The sequence below is a fragment of the Phoxinus phoxinus genome, assembly GCF_949152265.1.
Source record: "Phoxinus phoxinus genome assembly, chromosome: 15".
Taxonomy (NCBI): Eukaryota; Metazoa; Chordata; class Actinopteri; order Cypriniformes; family Leuciscidae; genus Phoxinus; species Phoxinus phoxinus.
In genome coordinates, this window is record NC_136890.1 from 25039341 (window position 1) to 25058112 (window position 18772).

At 38.2% G+C, this 18772-nt stretch overlaps 1 protein-coding gene across 7 annotated transcripts in view; it reads left to right on the forward strand.

Moving 5' to 3' along the window:
- Window positions 1-18772, forward strand: part of sema6bb (sema domain, transmembrane domain (TM), and cytoplasmic domain, (semaphorin) 6Bb) — a 129411-nt gene that overhangs the window by 96736 nt on the left and 13903 nt on the right. For all 7 annotated transcript variants that reach the window (XM_079637286.1, XM_079637282.1, XM_079637288.1 and 4 more), the window contains 6 exons: window positions 2233-2364; window positions 2473-2622; window positions 3240-3419; window positions 5582-5722; window positions 7330-7407; window positions 8627-8685. In XM_079637286.1, the coding sequence (XP_079493412.1) occupies window positions 2233-2364; window positions 2473-2622; window positions 3240-3419; window positions 5582-5722; window positions 7330-7407; window positions 8627-8685 (740 nt within the window). The remainder of the gene's footprint in view (window positions 1-2232; window positions 2365-2472; window positions 2623-3239; window positions 3420-5581; window positions 5723-7329; window positions 7408-8626; window positions 8686-18772) is intronic.

The following is an 18772-nucleotide window of genomic DNA, read 5'->3' on the forward strand; positions in this document are numbered from 1 at the left end:
TTTTAAGCACGGTTTACACTGACCACAACGCCCAGATCAGCATTGGTGATTTTGCCAGGTCAGCTCGGGTGTCACTCCATCCAGACCTGAACCTGCCACCCAATCTCTTAGAGTCATAGCCCAATCCTGGGTGACAAACTTACTGTGTGCACCAAGAAGATTGTGAGAGCTATAGAGCTCAAGAGAGCGGTGGAGAGGGAGTGAACGACTCACCTGTGTCAAGGATGCATGAGAATACAGCTGTGTCAGTGCCAGGAATCTGAGAAGGAAGTAGAGAAGGAGAGAGTGAGTGGGCGTAAACGAGAACTGAACTGACTCACCCTGTATGACTCTCTCTTCTCTCTTAAGAAAGTCTTTAAGTGCTGAAAGCTGTCACTTCACCAGAGACAAATCACTTCAGGACAGTTTAGAGAACGAAGCTCAGTGTTGGAGGAGGAGAGAGAGAGATTCAATCACTATTTAGGTTTCCATTCATGTATTTTTCTGCGCATTTTGAGATATTGCATAAAAATTGCTGTATGGAGAAACTGAGATGTGTAAGATTTACAAAAAATCCATAGCAAACAAACAGTTCTGCTCATATGTTTACATACCCCTTGCAGAATATGCAAGATATTATACATTTTTACAAAATAAGAGAGATCATAAAAATTGCTTGTTACTTTTTATTTTATTTACTGTAGTATTGTCCGGAATAAGCTGTTTCACATAACAGATGTTTACATACAGTTCACACTCTTAAAAATAAAAGTCCTATCCATTGTGCTAAAGTGGAAAAGTGTGCTTTATAGTGGAAAAAGTTCTTTAAATTATTAAATTGTTCTTCACACTAAGAAAAAAAATTGGTCCATTTAAGAACTAATCTATGAAAGTTTATTTTGAGAACCCAAAATGTTTTTTATGGCACCATTGTGAAAACCCCTTTGGAGACTAATTTATTTTTAAGAGTGAACAAGATCAAATCATTTATAGATTTGCACAAATAAACCAGTTCTAAAGTTTACATACTTGAATCGTATTGCTGTGTGTTGTTTCCTGGATGATCCACAACTGTTTCCGTTTTGTTTTGTGATGGTTGATGGAGTCCCTTGTTTGTCTTTGTCAGTGTTCTTTGGAAAAATCCTCCAGGTCCTGCACATTCTTTGGTCATTCTTCTGCATATTTGTACCCTTTTTAACAGTGACTGTATGATTTTGAGATCAATCTTTTCACACTAAGGATAATTGAGGGACTCATACACAATTATTACAAAAGGTGAAAACATTAACTGATGCTCAAGAAGGTAACATTATACATTAAGAGATGCAATAAGAAGACAAACCATACATTTTAAGGTATTCCTTGTTCATGGCATTAAGAGGCTAATTGCTAGGGGTTGATTTAAGTCCCTGATTCTAAGTCTAAATAATAGAAATACAAATTATTTCCATATTACAATATAATTGGATTCCTTTAAGATGCGGAAAGTCACATGACATACACTAAAATAAATAAACTGTTATTTGGACAACTTTAAGTGTAAAATACAATACAAAAAACAAAATGGTCTAAACCTCGAATTACATTTTTGGACTTTGCAAGTAAAAACAAAAAAATGGATTATGTAATTTTACACGGTAGAAGGACATTCCCAAGGACAAGTTTCTTATTTTTGTTTTCATTAATATACATTAGTTTATAATGTTTTGTTTTACATTTTCTGTTTAGTTAATGTTTATTGCATTATTTTAGTGTCATCGGTGTTACCCTAATATTGTTTTTGTCTTTGTTTATGACCCTGTGCTCCGTCTATATATGAGTATTGGTCATGTTGAATTCTGATTCATCGTGTGGCTTTCTATTGAGCCACTTGTATTATTGTTGGAGAAACCCAAGAATGTTTCTCACTGTTGCATTTGTGTATCGCTGCGTTCTTGAATAGTTCCTCAGTGGGAGGAAAAGGTCAAGGAGTGGAAGAGCTTGCAGTCACCCAAGGTTTCCTGTGACAGCTCTGGACAATATTCTCTGCTCTATTTACCTTGAAATGACTGACCAACTACCCACTGTGTGGATCTATTCAAGACTCTCAACTAATGTGTTTTCGACATGTTAGTGATAAATGAAGTCCCATTTGGTGTTGCAAGCCTCCTCCAGCACAGAGCTGTATCATGGAAACAGAACAGGTCTGAGTATCACGGAAACAGAACAGGTCTGAGTATCACATAATACGAACATTGTGCATTGTGTTTGCAGTATTCCTGGCTCTGCAGTGTGTGCTTTCGACATGGAGCAGCTGGCTGGAGTGTTTGATGGAAGATTTAAAGAGCAGAAATCGCCCGAGTCGATATGGACACCTGTTCCAGATGAGGTTGTGCCCAAACCGAGGTACTGAATGAAATGGCATTTACAACTCTAGAGAGTGTTTTATGTCCTCAAATGCCAACCTGCAGAGAGAAAGTTTATAATAATGCGTTGTGTTTATGAATTTCTTAGGCCGGGGGGTTGTGCCGTACAAGGCACAAAGTTCAACTCCTCCAACTCTTTCCCCGATGATATGCTAACTTTTGTCAAGACCCATCCGCTGATGGATGAAGCCGTCCCATCGCTCGGTCAGAGACCATGGATTGTTAGGACCATGGTCAGGTGAGGACAACTTTCTCTCAGGCATCCTAGACCATGTTGTCTACTGTTAAAACCAGGTCATACAAGGAACATGGTATCTGGTTTGTCACTGTTCTGTGGAGTACCAGCTGTAGTTGAGCTATCAAGTCGAACTCAATCACACCATCTAGACTACCTTGGGCCAACAAATGACCAACTTCAACCCTCAGAAGCTGGATTTTTCACAAACTTCAAGCAAAAGAACACTAGCTGCTAACTTCCTCCGGTCATGCTTTTCTTCTCTAAGTTCCAGCCCGTGTCGTCTGCTCGCATTAGTATCTGTCCAATCTCAGTCTTCAGACTATGGGGTTCCAGCAGCTGGGGTTTCTCAGCATCCCACAGGGCACAACAAGTTTATGGTGACAAGTTGTTTGCGTCATTTTAAACACTCAAGGAGATGAGTCTTATTTTAGAAAGCTGAATCATCCTAGTAGAGCCGTTTTGGTTTCCTCAAGATATGCCAGTTTGTCAATGCAAATTGCTTTTCAGATTTATGCGTTTTGTTATTTTGGCAGCAGGTTTTGGTTTACAATTTAATGCCTCTCTTTCACATTCGGTCTCATTTAAGAATGAATTAAGTTGTCTTCTGTTGCTTTCAGATACCAGCTCAACAAAATGGTGGTGGACACAAACGCCGGTCCCTATGGCAACCAGACAGTCCTTTTCCTGGGTTCCAGCCGAGGGACCATCCTCAAATTCCTCGTTACCCCTAACAGGGATAACACTGTGACGAGCAGCAATGTGTTCCTCGAGGAACTGGAAGGCTACAACCCAGACAGGTAGAGGTTAATGTTGAAACGTGCCCTTTTGTGATTGTATATTGGTGGAGAATCACAAGCCACAGCATGCAAACAGATGGGGCGTTAGCTGGTCATTATTTTTTTGCTGAAGGTGGTAGGAGTTTGCAAGCAACACTCATTTTCCATGGATATTGTGCTAATTGCATCTTGATCCAAACAGACAAAATGCTGTTTATTCTGTTTCTCCCCACATTCGCACATTCTATACCACTTATTAAAAAACCGAGAAACTTTTTACACTCTAGTCTAAAGCAAAAAAACATATGCTGTAAATCTGGTAAACTTGTCTGCAGGGTGTTAATTTCCAAACACAGAATTAGCTAAACAAAACAAAGACTCTTGATAAAACATGAATCAGCATGAATCACTAAAAATGTCCATGCAATTTATCAGAGTAGGAGTGTGTGTGTGTGGTGAGAATGGCGGCTTTAACAGTGCTAGCTTTGTCTAGCGCAGCGGGAAACAGGCTCATCAGAGGAGTGTAGATGGAGTAATCAGATCAGGCTCCGATCATGTTGGCCTTGCATAACCTCTGCCATTTCTCATCACACGGCGGTAAAGAGGTAAATCATTTGACGCGCGCAGGGTCAGGGTCACCGCTCAAAAATACCTGTGTCATCATCCATATCGATCAAGACACTGTAGCGAAACAAACAATTACACAATTAGGATGGCAGGCTTGGGTGTTAATTCATGTCAATCTCTTTTTATAAACGCTTTCCTTTTTATCTCACTGTCTTTGGATCTTCTGTGTAAGTTGTCAGGCTTTTTACTACGTAATAGTCTTTTTCTCGCTTGTTTTCTGTGATCTAACTATAGCAGTGGTTCATATTCATCTCTTACGTCTTCCGTTTCGGTCTCCTACTCGCATGTGTCAAGAGAGCCAGCTTTTTTCTTCGTGAATCAGTTTAAACTTGCCAGTGGCACCTCTTTATCTCACCCTCTTTCTGTTCTCTTCCTGTTTCTCTCTTTCGTTACTTGTTTTGGCTGCCTAAAAAAGGAGCTGTACGACTGCAATGATTAATTCATTCATTTTTTTTCTTTCTCTCACTACGCATTTTTCAACTAGGGCTGTCAATTAAATGTGTTAATTTAGTGACACGGTATATACATATTCGCCTATATGATCATTTTTGTGTTTGTGCAGGTTTGTATATACATATTGTGTATGTGTGTGTGTATATATGTGTATATATGTGTATATATGTGTATATATATATATATATATATATATATATATATATATGATTAATCAGATTCATTTTTGTCATATAATGTAATTAATTAAATTATTTTTTAAATGTTTGAGTTATATTTTCAACAGATTTTCTAGTCTGTATATATTTTTGCTTCTCAAGTTTTTTCTTTCTGTAAAATAACACTAAAATGCTGATTAGGAAAATGACTTTTTGAAGTGAGCTTGATCTCTTTTCTCATGGCCTTTGGTAAGTGTGGCTCATTACTCCGATCCGATGCATAAAGTACTAATGATATCTCCGCTGCTATTGAGGCCATTATAGTAAACGTTTCTATAACCATATGTCATGTATGTGTGCATATGTATACAAACAAATGTGCTTTCAAGCCAGCATGACAAGTGCAAAAGAGATACTCTAAGTGGTAAGTGCCAATTAAGTCTAAAGCACAGAGGAGTGGGCGGCTGCCAGACTCCCAGATATCAATCTGATTAGTTACTGAGGCCAAGCACAAAGTGACAACACATTAATATGATATCGCATTAATACGACACGTGTTTTCTGTTTGAAGCCCTTTACGCCTCATCCTATTTTTCATTCAGAGGGTGAAAGTTAGTGTCGGTTCATTAGACCCATATAACAAGCTGGTATCTTAATGGATAGATGGCCTTGGTGGAAATTTTTCATGATCTTTAATAATATTAGTTTCAAGATGACAGCAAACTTTCATAACTTAGGTCCAATGTGTTAAAAGGACAGTATTGTGTGTGTGTGTATCGAGTTCTGATAAACATTATCAGACTGTTAGGCTTGACTGTTTGGGCTTTATTAAGGTCATTCTGTATCAATCTGTGCTTGAGTGTTTTCTCTGTGTAAATTGTGTTTGACTTTCTCCCTGCACTCCTTTAATTTGTTGCAAATTGATTTGGACCGTGTGTGTTCCAGGTGTGGGACGGACTCTCCTCAGGCCAGGCAGCTGCTCTCTCTCACGCTGGACCGCATCAGTCACAGCCTCCTACTGGCTTTTCCCTCTTGCGTGATCAAAGTGCCTGTAGCACGCTGCCAGCTCTATTCCCGCTGCATGAAGTAAGTGACACACACACTCACACACACATACACACTCACACATACATATATATACACACACAGACACTCCCAACACACACTCACACTCCCAGAATGGCAAAACACTAAGCTTGTAATTGTCTTAACCACAAATTATTGGTCAGGAAATTAACAAAATTTAAGCAAATGCACTACTTAAAAAGCCATTGCTGTCTCAGAAAAACAAACATCAAAGACAGAATGTTTTTGGCAGAAAATGGGAAGTTTTTGTGGAGTGATGAATCACAATGAAACACGAGTTGCATGGTGATGCTCCAGAGTGGTGTCTTTGAAAATCTGGTGAGAAATAAATTAAAAAATGCATCTTTACCACAGCAAAGCATGGGGGAAGAGGTGACATTGTGTGGGAAGTCTTTTTAGCTGCTGGTATTGGTGAGCTACTGTGAAAAGTCATTTAATGCTTTGCAGTACTGGAGAATATTGCAGAATGGCTTGCTTTCCACAATTGAAAGGTTATCTTAAGAGGAATGATCTTCAACAAGACAATGCTCTTGTCCAAGTTGCAAAGACAACCAAGAAGTGGCTTGAGGACAAGTCATGCAGCATCTGTTTGGAGACCGAACGTGTAATTTCTAACACAATTAACGATCCAAAACACACCACACATGCAACAAAGGCTTTTCTTAATCCCATTGAAAACCTTTGGGAAATTCTATACCTCAAACAAAGCTGATGAATGAATCTCAGCTTTGGAAAAAAAATTTAAGAAGGCTTGGCAAGATATAATATTATGCATGGCATATGCACAAAGCTTATTCGCTTGTTAAGTTGTGATGTAGGATTCCTAGATAATAGCTGCTGTAATCAAAAACAAGGAGAACCAACAAAATATTAATAACTAATTATATTGTAGACAACATGTGCTTTATTTCATGAGCTTTTTGTTTTTATATGCATTTTTTGCATAGCAAAATAAAATATACAGTCCATGATAAGCTTTAGTTTGCCTTTTTTATTTATTGCTAATTTTTTGCATTTAAATATCTTAACCAAGTTTAGTGTTGTCTTCTTCCCAATATAACATACTACTCATATTTTGATGGTTTAATCAATAAGGGTCAGTTCCAATATCCCAAAATGTTCCCAATTGGAGTTTTTTTTCATGTTTATCTAAAACCTGTGGACAAACCACGCATTCATACTTTTACCTAGCTATGCAACTGGGAACCTCCCACTGACTCATTGATACTGTTGTTAAATAAAGCTATTTAAGCTAATCCGGAACTTAAACCTACCCCTAAAATACAAATGTAGCATGAATAGTGACATAATTTAGTGCCTGAACCATTTGTCCTTTTAAGTACAAGTCTAGCAATTGTTTATAGCTTTCAGCTCTAGGATAGCTCTGTTTCTGTGATCACTGGTCAGGGACAGGCACCAGCCCGTGCTCTGTTGTTTGTGCCCATGGGCCATCAGTGCAGCCCAGTGAGGCGCACTAACACATGTCACACATCTAATGTGTGCACTGAACCAGGTGGATCATACTTGGATGAAATCCAGCGGAATTAAACTATATACAGTCTGGCGCTGTAGGGGTATCATTCATTATTTTTTCTGTTTTTTCACAGAAACTGCATCGCCTCACGGGATCCCTACTGTGGCTGGACCAGAGGAAGCACCTGCTCTTTCCTCCGTGCAGGTACCAGGTGAGTTTCAACAATGTACCTGATAACAGCGTCTTTTTACATAAACAACAAGAGTTCCATCTTCAGCATCTAAAAAATACTACTTTTTGTGTTGTGTGTCTATTTAAATACACTTGTGAAATGATATCCGTCCTCAGAGACGGTTTTATTGAGTTTTATGTGCAAATACAGGTTGTCTGCCGGTATTCTGAGATCAAAACTTGGAGACGTTTTACCTCAGCGCCGTTATGCAATTACTGCTCTCTGGCTGGATCTGATTTGATTTACCAAGGACGGTCAACCTGTCGATCGATTCTGTCTCGCATAATGCTGAAAAATTCTCACCAATTGAATTTCACAGCGGAAAAACGATACAGAAGTAGTTCTAATTACTGCCACTTGCTAATATACACAAACAGTGAATATGCAAAACAAGTTCAGGGACGTTTTGTCGGCTGTTTATCTGTCTTTATGTGCTTCTCAATTTCTACAGTATGGCTAATGTTCATCCTCAGGAGAGCGGCGGGAAGGAATCCGTGTGCTCATTTAAATTCTCGGGGTGGTTTACCGCTATAGTATAAAAAAAAAACAGCCATCTTCTCTCAGAGGAGTTCTGGAGATTACTGCTCTGCGCCTGCAGTTTGTAGAAACATTATATTTTATAGATATTTCACAGAAAGAGTTTAACCACACGGGTGTAAACGTATCTTCTGAAAAACTAAGACCCTGGCAGTAAAAGACCCCTGGCTGGCTTGTTGTCCTGGGCTTTAACTAATTGCCGACGGTAGTGGAAAGAGGCTGGTCCCCCAATGCACGCTTCTGCTGTGCGTAGCCTTCGGCCTTTCCTCTGTTTGACTTATGCGGTTGGAAGGAAGCCATTCGTGAGTCGACTGCAGTCATTTTTCTTCATTAATGTGGCTTTAAGGTAACACAGAACATCTCTAATAGAGCACTGTGATGCCTCTGTGTGCACAAGATTTGATCACGAGCACAGATTGAGTTTCTGCACACATCCTGCACAGGCTTTTAATTTGCAATATTGCTTATTATCAAAGCCAAGAGGAGCAAAAGACCAGAAAAAAAAAAACATTTTAGAATGTGTTTTTCTTTCAAAGAAAATAGAGAGAGAGAGAGAGAGAGAGAAAATACACAGACATTACTGTAATTCAGACGGTGCAGTTTTGTGGCCTGTTTATGTGGTTTGCTGATGAATGTTTCTACTACTGTTCTTTCACCACAGGCTTCCCTTCGAGCAAGACGTCGAGCACGGAAACACTTCTCACTTGGGCGACTGCGACGGTAAGAGTACATTTTTATTACGACAATAAAACTCTTCATGCTGTGACCTCCCGTTTTCTCCCCTCGTCCCGTCAGACCTGCAGCCGCCGTCGTTTTCCGCCCCATTTTAAGCTTCTGTTCTGCTGCAAGAGCCTCTGTTCGGGTGGTGATCACAACTCACGCTTTCTATTTATAGTTCCCCTTTCATCTCCGATTATGTTCGTCTTGGAACAGCGTCGAGTTCTGGGTGAACCTCTCTGGGTGGGGTTCATCGCAGCAAATCAATCGTTCAGTCTGAAATACTCAGTCGATGCAGAACCCCTTTGATCTCACCGCTGATTCTGCACAGGCATTGGTGCATGTTAATCTTGGGTCCACCACAGGAGACCTCGCTCATCTGCTGTGAGCCACAAACACTCGGATGTATAAATATTGCATAATGATCATGTCTGCCTGGCTGGATTTTAATCTGCTCATCAGGAGCTTTTGAAGTTTTCCAGGCCCTGTTTCAGTTGTGGTGCACAAGCCAGAAAGTAATGGGGTGGTGGGGCCAACTGCTGTATTTGCTAATGTGTTTCCTAATGGAGAAGATCAGTAAGTCAGGGGAAAAATAGTAGCTCTGTCACAGCAGCATGAATAATGTGATGTAAGAGAGCTTTATTTTGTTTTTTGATATTCTTAGAAAACTTCCCTTTAAAAAAAAAAAATAGCATAAGTTTGTTCTGTTTCAGAACTTTGCGACAAATATCTGCATTCCAATGAGATATTGTCAAATTATTTTCAATTAATTAATGCATCAGGTATCATGAGCTAACCTAACAAACAACCCATTTTTAAAGCATTCATAAATACAGATTAATTTTAAATAATATAGTATGACATATAATTATAATGATTATATTTATAATTATTCATACTCTAAAATTATTCATATTATTTATGTTAATAATAAATTAATAATAAATACAAGTATATACTATTGTTCATTGTTAATTTAATGTTCATTATAGATAATAAATAAATGTTAATTTATACATCTCATGATATTTATTTCTCATGGCATTTTATTAACTCTTTTTTTAAAGTGTTACCTGTACTTCTATTTCATTCAGTATTGAAAGTATTGATACAAATATTTAATTCTGTTTCAGAATTAACTTTACCCAATATAATAGAGTTACTGTGTAGAATTTCTGCCTTCTTTTTTTTCTTATTTTTCTGCTGTGCAGAATTGCTGCCGCCATATTTTCTAGTAAAATGTCTAGAAATCCTTGAAACAAGATACATTTCCTTAAGAAGCAACACTGCATTAAATATTAAGGCATGTTTTCTTCGACTGTATCTTTAATGCAGGTGTCTTACTACTGCGGTGGCAGATTTTTTTCTCCACTTATTTTAAGTATAAACAAAAATTTGCCAGTGCAGTAAGACAAAATAAGCTTATGTTCAAAACATTTATTAATATAATCTACAAAAACAAGTCTTAACATCTTATGTAGTGTTGCTTCTAGAGTAAATTGATCTTGTTTTAAGGAATATTAGATTTAGATAGGCCAGCACTAACTGACATAAACCAGTGCTGATCAGCATGTAAACTCATGCTGGTTTAAGCTGGTCTGGTAGGCGGGGTGTCTCTCTAGTGACTCTTAGACTGGGGGCTTGCATGGAAAGCATCTCATTCTTCATCTGTAATAAGTCGTGTGTAAATAAGTGTTTGCCTGCAAGGCTTTGATCAGCAGACCACGTGTCACATCCATCACGCTCCTCAAGTGTGCTTCTCCTGGGCCTGCAGTGCAGAGAGACACAGGCCAGGGGTTGAGAAGTGGGCAGTTTAGAGGATGTAGCACTGCATCCATCACAGTTTGTAGCTGGTGACTGGCTTTCATCTACTGCTGGGAGGGTTACAGACAGAAGATTCGGGGGGCAGCCTCAGTGATGGAGATCACCCGGATAAGACTGAACTTCATATGACCCCAGATGTCCGCTTGCATGTCCGACAGGGCTTAGATGGCTGATGTTAACAGCTTCTGCTTAACGACAGAAAAGTGGTCAGTGGAAGTGGGGGCAGAGGAAAAGAATTGATTTTCATCTCGTCTCTCTGACTCGGTCTGGGCTGAATGATTGCGAAGGGTGGGATCCATAAACCAACGAGGCAGATGCAGAGACCAAAATGGTCGAGAGATGAAGTAAAGCAAGTATAGATGGAGGAGTGGTGGTGCTGGTTGTCAGACAAGCTGGAGCCCGTGACTGAGGGCAAGTGTCTGGGGGTGGGGTTGGGTGCGCAGACAAGGCCGTGAGTGATGTAGAGAGCAAGCTCTGATGTCTCCCGTGTCACAGAACCGTCACTGCGGCAATTCCCAAAGGCCTTGCGCTGATATAACTCTCTCCCGTCTGCACTGCAGAAGCGATTTCTCATTCCCTCACTCTTTCACTCTGCCTCTCTTGGTTTACAAATAGTGTAAAATTACTCTCTCAAAAACCAGTACTCTTTAAAACTGCGGTACAAACTAAGTTGACGGATAACATGAACCTTTTTTGTCAATATCAAGATTTTAGGTATTTTTGATAGTTTTAATTGTTATACTATAAATGACCATTTTGCCAATTTCAGTTCAATTTAAGGGGTCATAACATACATTTTTCTACTTACCGGTATGCGAGTCATTTTGTTGGTCTTTTGGCAAAGCAGAAGTAATGGATATTTTTTGCAGCTTTTTTTCAATAAATGCTTTTTGTACTGTTTTGGATGTTTTTAGTTTGGAAAAGAAGAGTGTGTTAATGATCTTTTTTCCCAATAGATCTAGTAAAATAAGTTTTTTCTACATGACCCCTTTCCTAACTATCTGAATATTGTAACTGAAATATGCAAGGCTTCCAGTCTCAGCCAGTTTGTTATTATAGTCTGTTATGCTGATTTATGTTGGAAACTTAAAGGTATAGCGGAGGATCTTTCCTAATTTTAGAAAAGACCTGCCCTCTCCTATTTTTTTTTAAATGCACATGCGCAACACATATTTGCTCCCGAGAGGGAACGCCTACTAGCAGTGATTTTAAATGGATTTCTCCAAATAGCATGACAAACTTTACCTGTCTAGTAGAATCTTCGCGACTGCGGCATCAGTGGGAAGCCCAACCTGTGCTTTTAGCGCACGCCAGCGTGTGAACGGCCTTACGTAAACATATCACCAGAATGATTGACACTTAGGTGGACCAATAGTATAGGCTACCCACCCGGAAAAAGAAAATCCTCCGCTATACCTTTAATTCATCATATTATTTTAACGTGTTATTGTAATCATAAACACTGGTTTGTAGCTCATATAGTTTTAGTGCAGTTTGTTATTTTCTTCTAGTTTATGACAGTACTTAAAAGCAACTAATGAATGGAAGTATTTCACATTCACAGAAAATAGCTTACGATGTGTTGGAAAAACAAGGTGGATTGCAGTTCATTTAGAGGTAATTTAATTAAAAACAAATTCCCTGAAGTCCACTTATAATGTTAGTCATTTTAACGTTTTAGTTCCAATTAATGCTGTTTTTTCACTGTTTAGGAAGTTTTGATAAGAAATAAAATAAAATAAACTACAAAAAATGAATGGGTTTTTTTGTTAAAGGGGGAAATCTGATTCTTTATTATGACCATATTAAGTGATCCTGCAGTGAGACAAATGAGTTTTTAAAAGAATTTTTAAGTCATTAATATGAGGCTGTATAAAAGCTGCATCCATAGTAATTAGAAAGAATGAGAAGAAAAAAATGCAGTTTTAATGGTGCATAGCTTGTCACATTGCTGGACACTTCTGTATGATGTAACTGCCCAAATATATCTTTCTGTATCTTTCTTCCACCTTCACTTCACCTCGGTGTTTGAGTAACCGATCAGGCAGTTCCTTCCGTCTCTCTCATTTTGCTCATCAGTGTGAGGACCGTAATTAGAGATGCGACTGCTCTTCCTGTGCCCTGACCAAGCACTTAGCGATCTGCTTCAAAATGTCAGCTCCCCTTTTGCCTGATACTCCAAAGGGAAGCTGATCAAAGTAGATGTAGACATCAGACGCTTTAATTTAGTTGACCTGTGAGGCCCGCCCTCAAAGGCCCGAGACGCGGCCGCCAACAGCCACTTGTCTTTCTGCATTTTGAGGGCCTATCTCTTTGGCTTTATCTTTCTGCCTCTCTCTCTCGGCTTAGATAGGCTGCCAGGTTTACAAATTCTTGCATAATGATGGATGATGACTACACTAGCTGCAACAACTTTGCTCAAGAAATCATCAACAGTGCTTGAAACAATTAACTTGTTTGTTGTTAGAGTACAGGGTGCATGTTGTATAAAGAGTGGAATGCTAGCATGAGAGAGGATAGCATGAGTTTTTACATTCCAGCCTGGGCGGACACTTTGCTCTCTCGCCTGATCTCAGCTCAATGTGGTGTTAACCCTTTACAGGTCGCGACCTTTAAGTCAGCCGTATCGATTACAGGATTAGCGGCTAATTTAACGGTCCTTAAACTTCAACAGTATCCTTTTCATTGTAAAATTCCAGGTCATATGAGGGGTGGAGTAGACTGTGAATTATTACCAAAGGAAGACCTATAGTAATTACATTAGGTTAGAAAGTTAGGAAATTCATCCAATTCAGACACTTCCTTCATTCGGTTCATTGTAAGCTAACTGTGCAAACAGTCCCAAAGGATAATTCAGCTTTGATGAATTGCGGTTCCCAAAAACTCCTGACAGATTCCTTTTGAGAAGTCGACCACCCCAAAGCTCACTGAATCATTTTCACACTGGGGTGTAATCTAAATATACCTGCCGCCGTTGTCAAAAAGCCGGTAGATGTTAACCACGCTCACTTGTGGGACCGACGGAGTCATTGTTTGCACAGAAAACTCATCAGCAAATGTCAGCGCTGTTAAACCAGGCATCAAAAGGGAGGGAGGCATTAGTGTAGGAGAAAACTGTCATGCAGGCCGTTGTTACGAGTGAATGGACTGCAAAATGAGGCTTCTCTTCGAATCTGCAGTTCAACTACAGTATGTGTATAAAGAACAGAAAGTCATAAGCCCCATTACTCTTTCTTTGCATCTATAGCCCTCCCGCTTACCCTTTTCTCTCGTGTGTACGTTGCTGCTAAAGCATTTGAATATAATCACAGAGTTGACACAGATGGAGGCAATTATGCTGCTGCTAAAATATTTCCTGGAGAAAGGTGGTGTTTTGACTCGGAAAACAGTGGGTTGCAATCACGATCTAATTGAAGTCCATGTTACACAAAGAAGTGCACGGTGCTGTCATTCTCGTGGAGTGGGATGACAGCCATGCAGAAAAAGGCAATGAGGCACATGCTGGCAAATTTGCTTCTCCACTGTAATTGGTATCAGCTGTAGTCATACATCTCATAACACTACTGTTCATAAGTTTGGGATTTGTTTTGATTTTTTTATGTTTTGCATAAGTGTCTTATATTTAGCAAGGCAGCATTTACTTGATACAGTAAAACTGTAATATTGTGAACAGAACTGAACACGTTTGATGTGTCGTATCTTTTTTTACTCTGAATTTCGATGAGTTGTCATTTTGTAGTGTCACACTTGGTGTGAATCACGTTTTGTATGCTCTGTGGAGTATGTTAGGCTTTATAGAGGGGTTAGTTGTTAAAGTGAGTGTTTATAAGACTGATGTGGTGCTCTTGCCCTCCAGACCTTTCCAACACTCCCACAGGGGCAGTTCATGTTCTCCTGGAGTACAACATCTCATGACCTTCATGTCCAGGTCATTAATCTAGCCATGGACAAACACATGTATTTCTACACTGAAGTAGGTCATTCCGTGTACCTGAGTTGGGCAAAATTGAAGAATTGGCTCCCTTTCAATCCATGAGTTGTGCATGGCCACATCCAATTGGAATTTGAATTGATATGACAAGAAGTGTAATTTATGGAATTGAAACTTTATTACTTAAAGTCCCTGTAAAGGCAATTCTAAAAAAAAAAAATCTAAACGCATTATAAATGTTAGAAATGTATTGCTAAAACATATTACAAAGACTGTGAAGTACTGAATTGTGGAGTTAGACCGTAAAACAGTTTTTCACCATTGCTGTGTTCCGGATTTGTTTGGGGGGGCGGGGCTAAAACGGGGGCTCGATGACGCACTGGAGCCCCTGAGCTCCTGGACACGCCCCTACTTGATGACGCACTGGAGCCACTGAGGCTGGCCCCTTATGGCAAGCCATTTTAACATTTAAAAGCTAAGTTTGACTATCTGGAATTAACATTGTAGATATCAACAATGTCTTTCTGACTAGTCGTAATTACATTTTGGATAGGTGGAATTGTCATTCAAGATATCTGTAACGTAATTGTGACTAGTCGAAACGACAGATAGAGATATCTGTAATTCAGTTTTGACTAGGCAAAACTGAATTACAGATATCTGCAATGACGTCATTGAAAACGACATTCAACTCGTCACACATATGGCAAGCCGTTTTAGCATTAAATACTCCTTCCCGTACTAGTCATAAATCAGTTTTGACTAGTCATAATTCCAGTTCCAGATATCTCTTCTGCAATTTTGACTCGTCGTAATTGCAATTAAGATATCTACAATGTGATTGTGACTAGTCGTAATATGCATTGAAGATATCTACAATGTTAATTTGACTAGTCGTAATATACATTACAGATATCTACAATGCTTTTATGACTAGTCATATTCTTCCATTGACTTCAATTGGAAAATATTTTCAGATATCTACAAATGAGTTTTGACTAGTGGAAATTCTAATTAAAGATATCTCCAATTTGATTATGACTAGACAAAACCCAGTTAGAGATATCTCAAATTATAATTGCACTAGTGGCAATTAAATTAGAGATATCTCTAATTAAGTTTTGCCTAGTCAAAACTCCAGTTCAAGATATCTCTAACTGGGTTTTGTCTAGTCATAATCAAATTGGAGATATCTTTAATTCATCGTTTTTTAAGATATCCAAAAATACATATGTAGATATCTTTAAATAATTTATTACTAGTCAAATTACAGTTGTAGATATCTTGAACTGGAGTTTTGACTAGGCAAAACTTAATTAGAGATATCTTGAATTGGAACTCGTCCTAGTCAAAACTCATTTAAAGATATCTTCAATTTAATTGTAGATATCTCAGTCTGCTTTTTGACTAGGAGGATCTTTCTTTGGAGATATCTGCATTCAGCTTTGTGACTAGGAAGAATGTCAGTGTAGATATCTTGAATGAACATTCTGACTAGTCGAAATTATTTTATAGATATCTTAATTGTGTACTCAAACCACCCCTTTGCTAAGCCCCGCCTTTTCTAACCATTTTGTCTTCGAGGAGCGAGGAGTAGGAGGAGTTCGAGGAGTATTCAATACTGAATCGATACCATGGGGAAAAAACTAAAACAGTAAAAGTAATTGAAAAATATGACAGAACTTACAAATCATTGTTTTATAAATTAATTTAAAAAAAAAAAACTCTGTTCCTGCCCTGCTTTTTGACCATTCCTTCCCCTTTATAAAATAACTGATTACATGCCAGTGTCCTTACAAAGATGTTTGCAACATTGACATTATTATCAATCATGTTAACATTTGCTAACCTTTCACAATTCTGAACAGGTTTGGGACGACCAAAATCTTATTTCATGAAACGAGTTATTTAATTATTTATTTAATGTAATTTTATAATTACAATATAGGCCTAGATATTTAATTTAATTTAATCTTTGCTATTAAAAATAAGCAAAAAAGCAAATTACAAACAAAATGACAAATACTATAAGACACAAATAAAATAAACAGTGCTTAATTTCTTTCTACTGTAGCTGAACAAATAAAGTTTTCACTCAATAAATTAACTATAGACTGATTCTTAATAAATGGATACATTTATTCAGTCAAGCATTGGGTGATTGTCTATTGCTAGGGAGGAGCGGAGGAACTCTGGGCGGTGCTGAGGAAATGTAGTTCCACGTCACGCAACAGGGGATTCGACTAGGAGCAAGTGCAATTCAGATATCTTCAAATATAATTGTGACTAGTCGTAATCGAATTAGAGATATCTCTAATTACCTTTGCGGATAGACGACGCGTCTTTTAAAAATAGCAATGACATCATTGCAGATATCTTAAATGGAGTTTTGACTAGTCAAATATATATTACAGATATCTCAAATCGGATTTCTTACTAGTGCAATTATAATTGCAGATATCTCTAATTGTCAATCTGACTAGGCGAATTATAATTATCACTCGTCAAAATACAATTGTTACTAGCTTTAAATATATTTATAGATAGTCAGGACAAAGGTTTAAATGCTAAAACGGCTTGCCATACACACATCTTAAATGACAATTGCAGATATCTGTAATTCAGTTCTGACTAGGCAGAATGAAAGTTAAAGATATCTCAAACGTTATTATGACTAGAGCAAATTATTTTGCATGAGGTTGCTCTATTTTAGCTATCCATGAATACGTAATTTCCCCTCCCCGCCATAATCAAAGAAGAAGTGGGTTAATTTCCTTATTTCTATGAATGGAAGAAGAAAGAAGCGGTCATGGCATTGGCTGTAATCGAAAAACACCAGAAAATGTTTCCAGCATGACACAAATTGTACTCATTAGCATTAGCCTGCGGGTTTCTCAAAAATATTGGCAACATGCAATGTTTGCCATGCATTTCTATGTTTATGATCATGCTTAAAATTACCGTAGGTTATTGTTGATGTAGAATTTACGCATGAGAGAGATTCACATTAATTCACTTTAATAAAGATGCTTACATGCATGCTATTCTTGCCATGGCAGTGCAATAACATTAACTTCCTTAGATGAGAAAAAAAAGTTCTTAGTTCTGATTAGTTCTTATTTTTTATTTTATTTTTTAACAGTAAAAACCCATGATAGCCTGTAGGTATTGATTTTTAGGTTAAAACAGTAGCTAACAGCATTAAAAACATGCTCTGCTCCCGCCTAAAGTGTGATGCGGGCCTAATTTGCATACAGATATCTGCAACGTCATTTTGCCTAGTCAAAACTCTAATTCAAGATATCTGTAATTACATTTTGACTAGGCAGAATGAAAGTTACAGATATCTCAAAATGCAGATATCTCTAACCAAAATGAATTTCAAGATATCTATAACTTGATAATAGATATCTACAATTAAATTATGACTATCCCTAACTCCAGTTTGAGATATCTACAACGCCATTTTGACTAGTCATAACTCCAGTTACAGATATCTACAACGTAATTTCGCCTAGTCAAAACTTAATTCAAGATATCTGAAAAGGAACATGTAGATATCTTGAATTGAGGTGAATTAAAGATATCTTGAACTGGAGTTATGACTAGTCAGAATCAAATTGAAGATATCTCAAACTAGAATTACAGATATCTACAATTCAATTGAAGATATCCATAATTCACATAGTGGATATCTCCAACTGAATTGTAGATATCTGTAATGATAAACCCCATACAAATGAATGGTAAAAGTGGTGTCATTTGTCCTAGGAAGAATGTCTTTATGGATATCTGAAATGACAATTATGGATAGGAAGAATGTAATTGCGGATATCTGAAATGTTCTTTTTGACTAGGCAAAACTGAATTACAGATATCTGCAACACATATCCAGTCTAGCTGTTAAATGTTAAAATGGCTTGCCATAGGCCCCTCCCCTAACAAATCAGTTTGCCGCTCAATCGAGAGTTACTGTCAGGACTAGTTACTACACTACAGCCTAGTTTGGTAGTTAGCTATGCCTTCGTCACCGAAATACATACTACCTGGATGCGATCACGAACAAAACAGATCGGTGTTCTTATTTAAATTTCCGAAAAATCACATCAAGAAGAGGTGGATTAATTTTGTGAAGAGCCACCTTGATGGAGAGCTGAGGATCACCGCCAAAACCCATCTCTGTAGTGATCATTTTACATGGGATAGTTTTATAAACTTTAGTCGGAGACAACTGGGATTCACTGATAATCTGCTGTTACTGGTGAATGTGGCCGAACCGACTATCTGCTGCCTCGGCCTTCATCCTCCCGTCGCGCCGATAACTGTGCCATCATC